The 13456-nt window shown below is 40.7% G+C and overlaps 1 protein-coding gene across 2 annotated transcripts in view; it reads right to left on the bottom strand.

Moving 5' to 3' along the window:
• Positions 1-4262: 4262 nt before the first annotated feature.
• Positions 4263-13456, bottom strand: part of LOC133635240 (collagen alpha-1(XXIV) chain) — a 251057-nt gene continuing 241863 nt past the window's right edge. For both annotated transcript variants that reach the window (XM_062028200.1, XM_062028201.1), the window contains 6 exons: positions 12599-12625; positions 11346-11411; positions 11047-11215; positions 10835-10944; positions 10458-10682; positions 4263-5400 (listed from right to left, as the gene is read on the bottom strand). In XM_062028200.1, the coding sequence (XP_061884184.1) occupies positions 5254-5400; positions 10458-10682; positions 10835-10944; positions 11047-11215; positions 11346-11411; positions 12599-12625 (744 nt within the window). In that variant the 3' untranslated portion in view covers positions 4263-5253. The remainder of the gene's footprint in view (positions 5401-10457; positions 10683-10834; positions 10945-11046; positions 11216-11345; positions 11412-12598; positions 12626-13456) is intronic.

Below are 13456 nucleotides of genomic sequence, written 5' to 3'. Positions count from 1 at the left end.
TGAGACAAATTATCTAGAAAGATTTTGTACAAAATGTTGGAGCGTGTCTGCAGTGGATTTTGGAACATTTATCGACAACTTCATTATAATCGTCATAAAATCTCACATTTATGCATTCAAATACAGCACCAATATTTGGGAACAAGGATGAGGTGATGGAAGAAAGATATAAACACAATAAATCTATTGTGAGAGCATCGGACAAATGATGTCTAAGTTTCACCTCTGCATCTTACAGCACATAACTGTGGTGCACTCAAGGACCCTGGATTAAAGCTCGAAACAGGCGTCACCATAGGTTTTAAAGACATAGGAGGCTTAACCCCCTAGGGATGGTTGCATAGTCTCACATCGTTTTTTCTTATTCGCAGCTTAATTCACATGATGGTCAAGCAGCTTGAGCGTAGCATTAAAACAAGTGAGAGTGAGTGTAGAGTTTGATTAGAAAATGCCTTATTGCTGTTCTGTTTTTAGGTGTTCCAGTCGCTCAAATAGAGAGATAGGAAAGAACTTTCATAGAGTCCCGAAAGAAGTGTCTCATAAAGGGAATAGAGTCAGGAAAAAGAGAGTACGACAAAGGAAATGGCTCTTAAAAATATCACTTTCATCATCTTGTGGAATACAATCAGACCATGCGTGTGTCTGCAGTGATCATTTTGTAAAATGTTTTTTTGAAAATTTTATTTGTTTGGGAAACTTTCTGTGGTGCAATCGAGTTATGTAGTAGATAGATAGATAGATAGTACTTTATTGATTCCTTCAGGAGAGTTCCCTCAGGAAAATTATAGTAGTGTTGGATAGCAGAACTAAATTAAAGTTCAAGTTAAAGTTAAAGTACCAATGATTGTCACACACACAATTGGTGTGGTGAAATTTGTCCTCTGCATTTGACCCATCCCCTTGTTCACCCCCTGGGAGGTGAGGGGAGCAGTAGGCAGCAGCGGTGGCCGCGCCCTGGAATCATTTTTGGTGATTTAACCCCCAATTCCAATCCTTGATGCTGAGTGCCAAGCAGAGAGGTAATGGGTCCCATTTTTATAGTCTTTGGTATGACTCGGCCGGGGTTTGAACTCTCAGGGCGGAAACTCTAACCACTAGGCCACTGAGTAGGGTTGTAAAGAAAACGTAAAGGAAGGACAAGAGATCGCATTACTTTTTGTTTTTCTGTGGTTGCTATGCCTAAATATAATTAGGAAGACCAGGTTGTGGAAATAAACTAACATTATTTTAAGTCCTAGTGATAAATATTGTGATTGTTGGTACAACACACCGTATTTTCTTTCTCGATTTTCATAACAGAAACTGAAAGCTTAGTTGTTGTTGTTGGGCAGGAAAGCCAAGTGCTTTATTCGATACAGATTACCACATTATAGCGTCTTTGGTGATATTTGATAGCATCCAGAAAATATCCTTAATGGTATTAATAAACTAGAAGAACAGTTCTCTCGTAGGCTCAACAGCATATACTGAATCTTGATATCGCTAGCAAACATTGTTGAACAACAGGGACATCTATAGCTAAATAATGAGATAAAATATGAACTTCACAGCATGAAAAAAACTGCAGACATGAATTGTAGATGAGGCTAATAATTTTAGCAGGAAATCAACTGCAAACCAACATATCTTTTTTCATTAGCGCCACGATCACAGCAGCACGGCACTAATTATGTCAATCAAATACGTTACTTACCGATTCAGGAATAAGTAAAATTTTGTTCTTCACCGATTAATGTTTAATTTGTGGACCCCTCCAAATGTAAAGACATGATGTGCCTCCAATCTTTTCTTCTCGAAATACCGTAAGTGTCAAGTGAAGTGAGGTAGCAGTAAATGGTAAAACATGATAAATGGTTGACATTTAAAAAAAAAAATCCAATCTATCCCATATAAAACATATTTTCATGATCGCTTTTATGTTTGAGTTTGAGTTTGAGTTTGAGTTTATTTCGAACATGCAAGCATACAACATGATACATCACAATTTCCAGTTTCTTTTCAACATGTTCGAAAAGGAGTAGGAAGAAGCAGAGCTTATTTAATCCTACCCCTTTTCTTTACATAACAGTTGCAAAACTTTTTGTTCACTTCCTGTTCACAATTTTTTCACAATAAACTCCATAAGTAATTACAATAAAAATAAATAAATAAATAATAGTAAGAATTTAATAATAATAATTGGTGAAGTAAGTCATATTTCATATGATGAGATAAGTAAGATTACTTTAAGAATGAATGAATGGATGGATGAAATAATGCTTTTATGTTTGTCTCTAAAACTAAAAAAAAGCCTAAATCTGGGCCGATTCAGGTAAATAAACAGTAGCCTAATGGGGCTTAGGCCATCGCCTGAAACCCAGAAATGCCCGGATGTGCCTCAAGGTCACGTGATTGGAACCCACCTACAGATGCACTATTCAATGATAATGGTGTGTTATTATGACACCAAATAATTTAGTGGGTTTTAAGAATATTTAGGGGAGTTGAAGGCTCCCTCAAAAAGGCCCAATGATGCCACAAGTTTGACAAACAAAAAACCCTAAACTTGTAAATATGGTGGGATTTCCGATCATGGATCATCTACTTTTCTTCTAAAAAAACATGATAAAAAAATGCTGACTTCAGGAGCCTCACCTTTACAGCTTGGTGTGGTAAAATCCAGTTTGCAACTGACATGCTTTTAAGCTTATTTTGCACCGAGCAGGAAGGCAGTGTGCATGATTTTTGTTCTGTAACTTGACTGCTGTTCCTCCTGTGAGAGCGTAAGAAGCCAGTGAGTACTTTGTTTTATCAAGTACCCGCCTGAGTCCCAATGGCCACCATTACGATCATTGTGGTCAAATAGGTAGGTAGGTAGGTAGGTCTTTATTGTCATTGCACAAGTACAACAAAACTTTGTTTTCAGCACAAACCCGTTCAAGATTAGACAAACAAACAGTGTACAGGGTTACAGAACAGGAATGCTGATGGGTCGCCACAAGGTGCCCCGTAAAAGATGGGGAAAATGTAAACGCTGGGGGAGGATGAGTAAAAAAATACAATCTAGACTGGGTTCCTTAGGGGGCCCAGTCTGGAGAGGGAACAAACCTCCATAGCAAAGCACATATATTACAACATACATCTCGAGACTTGCAACAGAGGGGAGGGAGTGGGGGCTACGGTGGCTGGCTGCAGCTCTTCAGGCGCTGCCCAGCTGTCCATCACCCCTAAGGGATTTGCGTCAAAGGCGTTGGATGGGAGGTGGGGTATGTGTGTGTGGCGTATATTTTTTTGTGGATGCATGTGTGTGTGTAAACCTGCCGCGTGTCTCTGTTCCGCAGCCTTGATGTGCAGTCTCTAGTCTAAAGTCAACAACAGGTGTGTGTGTCCATGAGAGACAAGAAGAGAGTTTGTTGTAAATAATAACTAGCATCATGTTACGGCGCACGCGCAGTCTGCTTCTCCCTCCACTGCGGGAGCACCTAGAGGCTCCGGTGACAGCGTGCTCAGACACACCCCTGCTCACGCTGAGAGCAGCACGCCCACGCAGCTAAAAGCCTGCAGACAATCAGCAATATGCACACCTGGAACTGATGAGGGCGAGCTGCTTAAAGGACCAGTGGACCCAGGTATCCTGGTGGGAACTTAGTTTCTCTATGGTGTATCGTAAGCAGACACAAGCTTTATGCTCTCTTTTGCTCTCTCTCCGCCATTCTTCCCCGTGCTTGATTTGTCTCCTGTCTTCTGTTTTCCTTCCGTTGCCTTGGTTTCGAGATGTGTGTCTCGCTCCCTTGGACTTCCCCTCCTGGATCTCGACTGCCTTCCCGGATCTCGACCCCCTCGCATGGACTCGGACTCTGAAGCTTCTCTCTCGCCCGGATCACCTGCCTGTTCCATGGACTTCCGTGTTCCTTCGCTCTCATCAACACTTGGTAACACACTTCAGCTATCTACAAACATAGTCTTACACCACACACTCTTGTATTTTGGTCACACAGTCCATTATACAGTTTAGTAGTATTGTTTTTTATTATATATATATATGGACTATATATATAATAAATTATTGAACGTTACTCGACCTCTGGTGTCTGTTGCCGTCACCTCCCCTTAGTCAAAACATAACACATCATTTGTTTTGGCGTATTTGACTCATATTTTTGCTGTTTTTTGTGAAATGCATGCCTGCACTCATTCTTTTCCAATCAAAATAAGTCATACAGGTGATATACCTTAAAAAAACACAACCAGTGGTAAATGTTCAATTTATTTGTCATCATATTTATTATTTATACAAATGCATCCATTTCTTTTATCCAGAGGATTTATATAATTATACTTTGCTTAAAGTAATATAACTTAAGGATATGACGACTGTGTTTTATAGAATTCTGGCTTTAGCTGCCAGTTCACTGCAGCTACCTCCGATCAAACTGGAGTGTGATAACTGTACAGAAAAAACACCACCAAAACATAAATACTTCTATAAGTGTGGTTGAACAAGTAGTTCTCTGAGAGTATTATTTACTGTTGTACAGTAATGTTAAAAACCAAAAAGGATATAAATAAACATACAGTATGCTGGCAATATATACACAGGAAACGCAAAAAAAAAGAAAAGAAAAACTACCACTGACTCATTTGTTGTTGCAGCACCAATGACAAGATTCCCCAGAAGAACCTACCACATGTAAGCTAAAGCTACAAAAATATGTAGCACACTAAATAACGGTTCATAAATTAAAAGTGACCAAATCAACATAAGTACTTATACAACATAATAAACCTTGATGTAACCGGTACATACGACACAAAGGAAACAAAGACTAACCTAGAAGCAATTATTTGAGAAAGCAAGGTAGAGGTAGAGCACCATCTGTGAAGATGAACATTTCATGAAAACAATATCCATCAAGCCTCTGCCTGGAAATCATTTCAACAACATCCACATGCTATTGCACTCATATATACTTGTAGTTATACAGTGCTCCCATCATAGACACTCCTTTAAGTAGGGTCTGAGTGTGTGTGGAGGGGAGGCGAGGTGTGTTTTAGTGGACTTTGATTGGCTGCTGCATAGTGAGGCCCAACACTGGGATTTGAGGGCAATATGGGTCCATATATACAGCCAGTCTTAGCACCATTCGGCTAATATTGAAACAAGCAAAACCATATTTCATACATGATGAGTACAGTTTTTTTTCCTTGGATGGAAAACATTCAGGAGGGATCCAGCCAATTGTGTAAACAAGGCCGAGAATGATGGCAGTTACTTCAAAAAAAGCAAACAGGACCAACTTCTATATGTTGCTGAACATTGGGACGTGGCGTTGTGGGTTCCTCAAGGTCTACGATAGGTAGTTGGTGACTCTCCTGAGTATGGAAGAAGAAACGGGACTGGTGCCAGCTGCCATCTTGGATCTGCAACACAATTAGTAGAATTATTAACAATTAGTAGTCGATCAGTAGAAGCATTTAAGTCCCATCTTAAAACTCATTTGTATACGCTAGCCTTTAAATAGACCCCCCCTTAGACCAGTTGATCTGCCGTCTCTATTCTGCTCTGCCCCCCCCCCCCTCCTGCGTGGAGAAGTTATTAGGTGACTACAGATGAAGCGCTAGCTGTTCAAAGTCAGGACCCGGGGTGGACCACTCATCTGTGCATCAGTTGAGGACGTCTCCACTCAAGATGATCCCCTGCTGGCCCCACTATAGACTGGACTCTCACTTTTAACTAGATCTACTCAATGTCCATTTCCCCACATCTGCGGTCCCCTCCAAGGTTTCTCATTGTATCCCATTGGGTTGAGTTTTTTCTTGCCCTGATGTGGGATCTGAGCCGAGGATTTCGTTGTGGCTTGTGCAGCCCTTTGAGACACTTGTGATTAAAGGCCTACTGAAACCCACTACTACCGACCACGCAGTCTGATAGTTTATATATCAATGATGAAATCTTAACATTGCAACACATGCCAATACGGCCGGGTTAGATTAGTAAAGTGCACTTTTAAATTTCCCGCGAAATATCCTGCTGAAAACGTCTCGGTATGATGACGTTTGCGCGTGACGTCACGGATTGTGCGGACATATTGGGACACCATTGTGGCCAGCTATTAAGTCGTCTGTTTTCATCGCAAAATTCCACAGTATTCTGGACATCTGTGTTGGTGAATATTTTGCAATTTGTTTAATGAACAATGAAGACAGCAAAGAAGAAAGCTGTAGGTGGGATCGGTGTATTTGCGGCTGGCTGCAGCAACAGAACCAGGAGGACTTTGAGTTGGATAGCAGACGCGCTACCGTGAGTACGCAGCTTTGGCTTCCAAACATTTGATCGCTTGCCCGTACGTGCGTGCCGCTGTGTGCATGTCACGTACATAACTTTGGGGAAATATATGTGCTGTATGAACTTTACGGAGGTGAACGGTACTTTGGGCTGTGGGATTGAGTGTGTTGTGCGGGTGTTTGATTTGTATTGGTGGGTTATATGGACGGGAGGGGGGAGGTGTTTGTTATGCGGATTAATTTGTGGCATATTAAATATAAGCCTGGTTGTGTTATGGCTAATAGAGTATATATATGTCTTGTGTTTATTTACTGTTTTAGTCATTCCCAGCTGAATATCAGGTCCCACCCGCCTCTCACAGCATCTTCCCTATCTGAATCGCTTCCACTGCCCTCTAGTCCTTCACTCTCACTTTCCTCATCCACAAATATTTCATCCTTGCTCAAATTAATGGGGTAATCGTTGCTTTCTCGGTCCGAATCGCTCTCCTGCTTGTGGCCATGATTGTAAACAATTTGCAGATGTGAGGAGCTCCACAACCTGTGACGTCACGCTACTTCCGGTACAGGCAAGGCTTTTTTATCAGCGACCAAAAGTTGCGAACTTTATCGTCGATGTTCTCTACTAAATCCTTTCAGCAAAAATATGGCAATATCGCGAAATGATCAAGTACGACACATAGAATGGACCTGCTATCCCCGTTTAAATAAGAACATTTCATTTCAGTAGGCCTTTAAGGGCTATATAAATACACTTTGATTGATTGACTTCAAATTATTCGTGTGACTCATGTTTGAAATAAAAGCCCTGAATTCCTAGAGGTTTTCGTGCATTAAAGCACGTGCAAACCTGATAGCACACGCAAAGCTGATCTACTAAACGTGAGCAGAATGACCTTGGATTTCCAAGCGATCCGAAACGGCGTCACAGCGTCACCATGGTAGGGCACTGCCACCTGGCAATCCCCACCGCCGTTCTGATTGCGACTACATTGTGTAGCGAAATAGCGCAGACTTTTACGAGACCTCGCAAATCCGCGCGTAATCACGTAATAAGGGAAGTTGTAATAAAGCGAACCACAAAAAGTTTAATATGTCCTTCCAGAGGAGCAGAAGCAAATAAACGTGGTCCTGCCATTAAAAACAGGCTGTGAATGGCAACACAGACCACGGTTTTGCCTTGATAAACAACTTTATTTTATCAACAACAGTTACATCATGCCTGGCGAGCGTGTCACACACAAAAATCACTTGCTTTCCCGGTCTCCGTAACAGCTGATATTTGACACAGGCCCCAATATACCCATTGAGCGGCCTGGGTTTTGCCTGTGTATTATTCTTTAATTTTGGACCTCCAGAATCGACATGTCTTCATCCATTTGTGTCAACAAGATGAAATGACGTCTTAAAACCTTTGACAAGTTGACTTCATGTCGATCGCCGCCCATTGGGACGTTTCAAAGTTTAAAGGCCTACTGAAACCCACTACTACCGACCATGCAGTCTGATAGTTTATATATCAATGATGAAATCTTAACATTGCAACACATGCCAATACGGCCGGGTTAACTTATAAAGTGCAATTTCAAATTTCCCGCTAAACTTCCGGTTGAAAACGTCTATGTATGATGACGTATGCGCGTGACGTCACTAGTTAAACGGAAGTATTGGGACACCATTGAACCCAATACAAAAACGCTCTGTTTTCATCTCAAAATTCCACAGTATTCTGGACATCTGTGTTGGTGAATCTTTTGCAATTTGTTTAATGAACAATGAAGACTGATAGGCTCCAGCGCCCCCCGCGACCCCGAAGGGAATAAGCGGTAGAAAATGGATGGATGGATGGAAGACTGCAAAGAAGAACGTTGTAGGTGGGATCTGTGTATTAGCGGCTGGCTGCAGCAACACAACCAGGAGGACTTTGACTTGGATAGCAGACGCGCTAGCCGCACGGAGGATCGGGTGAAGTCCTTCGTCCTTCCGTCGATCGCTGGAACGCAGGTGAGCACGGGTGTTGATGAGCAGATGAGGGCTGGCTGGCGTAGGTGGACAGCAAATGTTTTTATCATAGCTCTGTGAGGTCCCGTTGCTAAGTTAGCTTCAATGACGTCGTTAGCAACAGCATTGTTAAGCTTCGCCAAGCTGGAAAGCATTAACCATGTATTTACATGTCCATGGTTTAATAGTATTGTTGATTTTCTGTCTATCCTTCCAGTCAGGGGTTTATTTCTTTTGTTTATATCTGCATTTGAGCCCGATGCTATCACGTTAGCTCCGTAGCTAAAGGGTTTCGCGGATGTATTGTCGTGGAGATAAAAGTCACTGTGAATGTCCATTTCGCGTTCTCGACTCTCATTTTCAATAGGATATAGTATCCGAGGTGGTTTAAAATACAAATCCGTGATCCACAATAGAAAAAGGAGAAAGTGTGAAATCCAATGAACCCTTGTACCTAAGTTACGGTCAGAGCAAAAAAAGATACATCCTCACTGCACTGTAATCCTTCACTCTCACGTTCCTCATCCACAAATCTTTCATCCTCGCTCAAATTAATGGGGTAATTGTTTTTTTTTTTTAAAGTAAACCGGATAATTTATTTTCTGTTTGTGCATGATGTCCTGTCCCACACAAGCAGATTTTAGCTAAATTAAACAGATTTGCAACTACAGCGGTGCCATCTTGAAAAAAACTGATGTTTTTTCCTCAAGATGCTTGAAGAAATGTTGAAAGATAATGAGGAACCAGGCTATACTGTCTATGGAAGATGAGATGGAAGAGCGAGGAAGTCCGGAAATGGGGATTATTTTATATTTTATTTTTGCTTATAATGTTAACCACATCAGTTTTGTAGTAATCATGGACCATGGTGACAAAAACATGCAATTAAGTGAGTAGAATGCGAGTTTTATACTGTATGTCTTTATCCACACTGTCTATGCGAGGAAATGGGCTCCAGTTCTCTAGATCAGTGTTTTTCAACCACTGTGCCGCGGCACGCTAGTGTGCCGTGAGATACAGTCTGGTGTGGCGTGGGAGATTATCTAATTTCACATATTTGGGTTAATTTTTTTTTTTGCAAACCAGTATTATAGTCTGCAAATTATGTGTTGTTGTTGTTGAGTGTCGGTGCTGTCTAGAGCTCGGCAGAGTAACCGTGTAATACTCTTCCATATCAGTAGGTGGCAGCCGCTAGCTAATTGCTTTGTAAATGCAGCTAAAAAGGTGTCTTATGCTTAAACCAAAAATAAACAAAAGGTGACTGCCCTTAAGAAAAGGCATTGAAGCTTAGGGAAGGCTATGCAGAATAAAACTAAAACTGAACTGGCTACAAAGTAAACAAAAACAGAATGCTGGACGACAGCAAAAACTTACAGTGGAGCAAAGACGGCGTCCACAATGTACATCCGAACATGACATGACAATCAACAATGTCCCCACAAAGAAGGATAAAAACAACTGAAATATTCTTGATTGCTAAAACAAAGTAGATGCGGGAAATATCGCTCAAAGGAAGACATGAAACTGCTACAGGAAAATACCAAAAAAAGAGAAAAAGGCACCAAAATAGGAGCACAAGACAAGAACAAAAACACTACACACAGGAAAACAGCAAAAAAAGGTCGTGACAGTACACCTACTTTGAGACAAGAGCTATATTGATGCATGCTTGGTTATGGTTTAAAGTCATATCCAACAATTGCGACAATGAATTTTAACTGTCAACTGAGTTCATGATTTCTGCTGGTGGTGTGCCTCCGGATTTTTTCAACGCAAAAAATGTGCCTTGGCTCAGAAAAGGTTGAAAAACACTGCTCTAGAAGACGTCACACCAAGAGTGGACCACATATGGAGTGTGCCGATGGAAAGGGGGAGTTCCAAGTACATTTGGTTATCTAACGATTATTGAAAAACAAACTGATAATTTGGGAAATGGCGGCCCGATTCATTTTCAGGAGCAAAAAATACATAAAGACTGGACGCTATGGGTTCTTTAAAGACAGCTTCAAAATCACTGAGAAAATGACAAGGCAGGCTCATACATTTTGCAGAATCATCATTGCAGGAACTCATGGTCACAAGAGGCGAGAGTATTGGGAATTGTCACGCACCAGGAGGAACATAAGACCGACTGTACCAGTGTTAAATATGACCGTTTTTGGAAAAAAACTAGGACAATGCTGCAGTCCTACCTCACACTCGTCTTGTAGCATGTGTGGTTCAAGTAGCGTGTCGGTCTCGAACGTTTGATTGTTCCAGCCTTGAAACCGACGATTATGTGTGTGGCCGGGAGAGACGAAGCCATCTGCGGTGCTGTTGGAAGGATCTGTTAGGCAATGGAGTGTGATGCTATGGCTGGCCTCAGTACTCAGTAAATGGAGAAACTTCATTTGGACTTTCCCTACACCAAACACCATCTGCAGGGACAAAAACAGAGGTTCCATCAATCTGTCATCACAAAAAGTGCAACTGCTTCAGTATCAGAGCTAAGACTGCTAATAGCATCATGGTGAATGCTTGTTTTGTTGCACTATGCATCTTAAGATTTGATCACTATATACTTTATTACCTTATTGGGAGCCAGGGGATGTAAACAAGTCTGACCCCCTGCAGTAAAGTTGCAAAAAGCCTGGAAAGCATCTGAAGTGCATCCAAGGTTTGGATCAATCCAGAACCATCCTTAAAGAGAGCGGGAACAAGATTATCATAAGAAATTACTTTAGTGTTAATTATTATAATACTTTTTTAATCATTGACTCTCATCCGTCAAGCTGCCCTCACCATCTTTTAGCTTGTGATGACAATCCATCAAGTCTTTACAGACACGAGAAGGGTTCTCTCTTGTTCCGTGGGGCTTTTTAATGCTTTCGATCACACTGCTCATGTAATTCAATGTCTTAAAGATCTCGGAACTCGGGTCTGGTAGGCTGACGTCAGTGTTCTGGAAATTCTGATCAGAAATTAGAGAAATATCTTGACGAACACAATCAGCACCAAACTGATGCAGATTCATGTAGTAATAAATGTATTTCACTATCCATCTGTCTGTTATGCATTCAAACTTAATTTATTGAATTCACCTCTTTCCCGGGGGAACCATTAGAGTCAGACGGGCTGTAGAATGCTGAATCCTCATATAGCTGCCTCTGTGGGGACAAAATAAGCATGTATTTTTATTGAACAAAAATAACCTTTGCCTCTGGGTTAAAGAAAAACATATATTTCTACTATAGCTACAATTGGAAAAAAAAAAGGATTTTAATATGAGAGTAACGTCTTGTATCAATAAGCTGTCACATTCTTTCCCTGCAGAGGGGTAAATAAAACATTCCACCAGTTATCACATACTGTGTGGAGACAAAAAAAAGATGTTTGATGTTTTTCCTGGTTTATTAGAATTGTGGAAAAAAAAAATTGCGTTCTCTTGTCCAACTGATCAATAAGTGAGGCACAAGTGCTTAGGTACGAAATGAAAGCGGGCTCATTAATAATGAGGCAGACATTTCCGTGATGCCTTTTTTTTGGCTGTGTAAAAAAAACAAAAAACATGAATTTTTCCTAATACTTGTGAATGTCATTGAAGTCCATGAAAAAGATTACACTTTTGTGAAAGCTGACAGTTTGATATTAACTGTCAAAAAGCAATTAAATTAATTGATAGATGCTATATTATACATGTATTTCTATTGAATAGCCAATTTTGGTACTTTTGCTTGTGTTCATGTTGTAATAATTATTCATTTGTTTATTAAAAACATTTAACATTCAATACTGATCTGATAATAACTGTGCTATCCAGTATATCTTGTTTTCTTATACTTCTGAGTCTCATTTGCAAGTATGCATTTATCTCAGTTTGTCCTTGGTGTGATGCCGTAGTCAGGAAGTGGTGTTTGCCTTTAAGTTGAATGTGCCAGTCTTGTCTTTTGTTGATCGCTATAAAGTGTTTATACTTATTACGCACCAACTGTTGCAACATTACCTAGAGGCAGTCCGGCTGAGTCGGATATAAATATGCTTGTTTACCCGCCAAGGGCTGTAGCCGGTACCGAGTCTCCAATCGGAACTCATGCCATGTGCAAGGAAGGTATCGCAATAGATTAACATTTGATTTTACGTGAATTGGTATCCATTAGTACTGAGGGAATTTGGTCGGTATCTAGGAAACAACCAATTTTAATACTCATTCTAATAAAAACTGGCCAATATATTTTCAAAAAGGGGAATGACAGTGGGAAAACTTTGCGACAGTGGTGTGAATCTCCCATCATTATTGCATAATCCTGTTGAAAAATGTATGCAACTCTAGACAGAAATAAATGTTCTTACTTACAGTAGGACCTGGAGCACCAGGGGGACCCTATGAATGGAAAAGAAAAGTACACATGAAAAAAGGCGCTACACGAATAGACAGTTCACTCTGTATCATTAGACTCTGAAGTAACAGGAGCCTTTTCATGGAGTGATCTTCAATATGAATGTGACTAGAATACCGTCATACGATAGTATCCTTGAGAAACTTGAATGCTGAATGTGCTCTTTGTCTGTGTCATGTTGTTCTTGTTGGTGGGCTAGACAATGTCCAGTACTCTGCTATGTTTTACCAGCAATATTTAGAGATGCTTCCTCAGTAGAAGCATTCAAGTACCGCCTTAAAATGTATTTATATATTGTAGTTATTAAATAGACCCCTTTTTGGAGCAGTTGATCTGCCGCTTCTCTGCTCTTTCCCCCCCTTCCACCCTCCTGCCTGGAGATGATACCAGGTGGCCACGGTTCATTTCTGAAGGTACCAGTCTGGAGGAGGTGTTAGCTGACCCGAATTGAACTACTATTTGGACCACTTCACCATCACAGATAGACATCTCTGCGAAGCTAACTGGATGAGCCTGGAAGAAGATACACTCATGACTATTTGTTGGTTTCCTGATGGACGTGACTACCACTATCTATTAATCTAACAATGAATTAATTGTAGCAATATTAATTTAACAATTCAATAACTGTACCCACTCGACATCTATTGCAGGGGGGTCTTTGCATCTGCGATCCCTTCTCAAGGTTTCTACTTTTTCACCATCTGGGGTTTTATACAATTTGATTAATTGCTTGATTGACCTTAGACACCCCAAGGTGGAAGCATAAGATCATAGTTTACGTTTCCAATTGAACGGAATTGTAACATTTGGCA

Source organism: Entelurus aequoreus, linkage group LG19 (assembly GCF_033978785.1).
Source record: "Entelurus aequoreus isolate RoL-2023_Sb linkage group LG19, RoL_Eaeq_v1.1, whole genome shotgun sequence".
In the NCBI taxonomy this organism is placed as follows: Eukaryota; Metazoa; Chordata; class Actinopteri; order Syngnathiformes; family Syngnathidae; genus Entelurus; species Entelurus aequoreus.
Note: the sequence above shows the minus strand (reverse complement) of the source record. Positions and strands in the feature narration are given on the sequence as shown.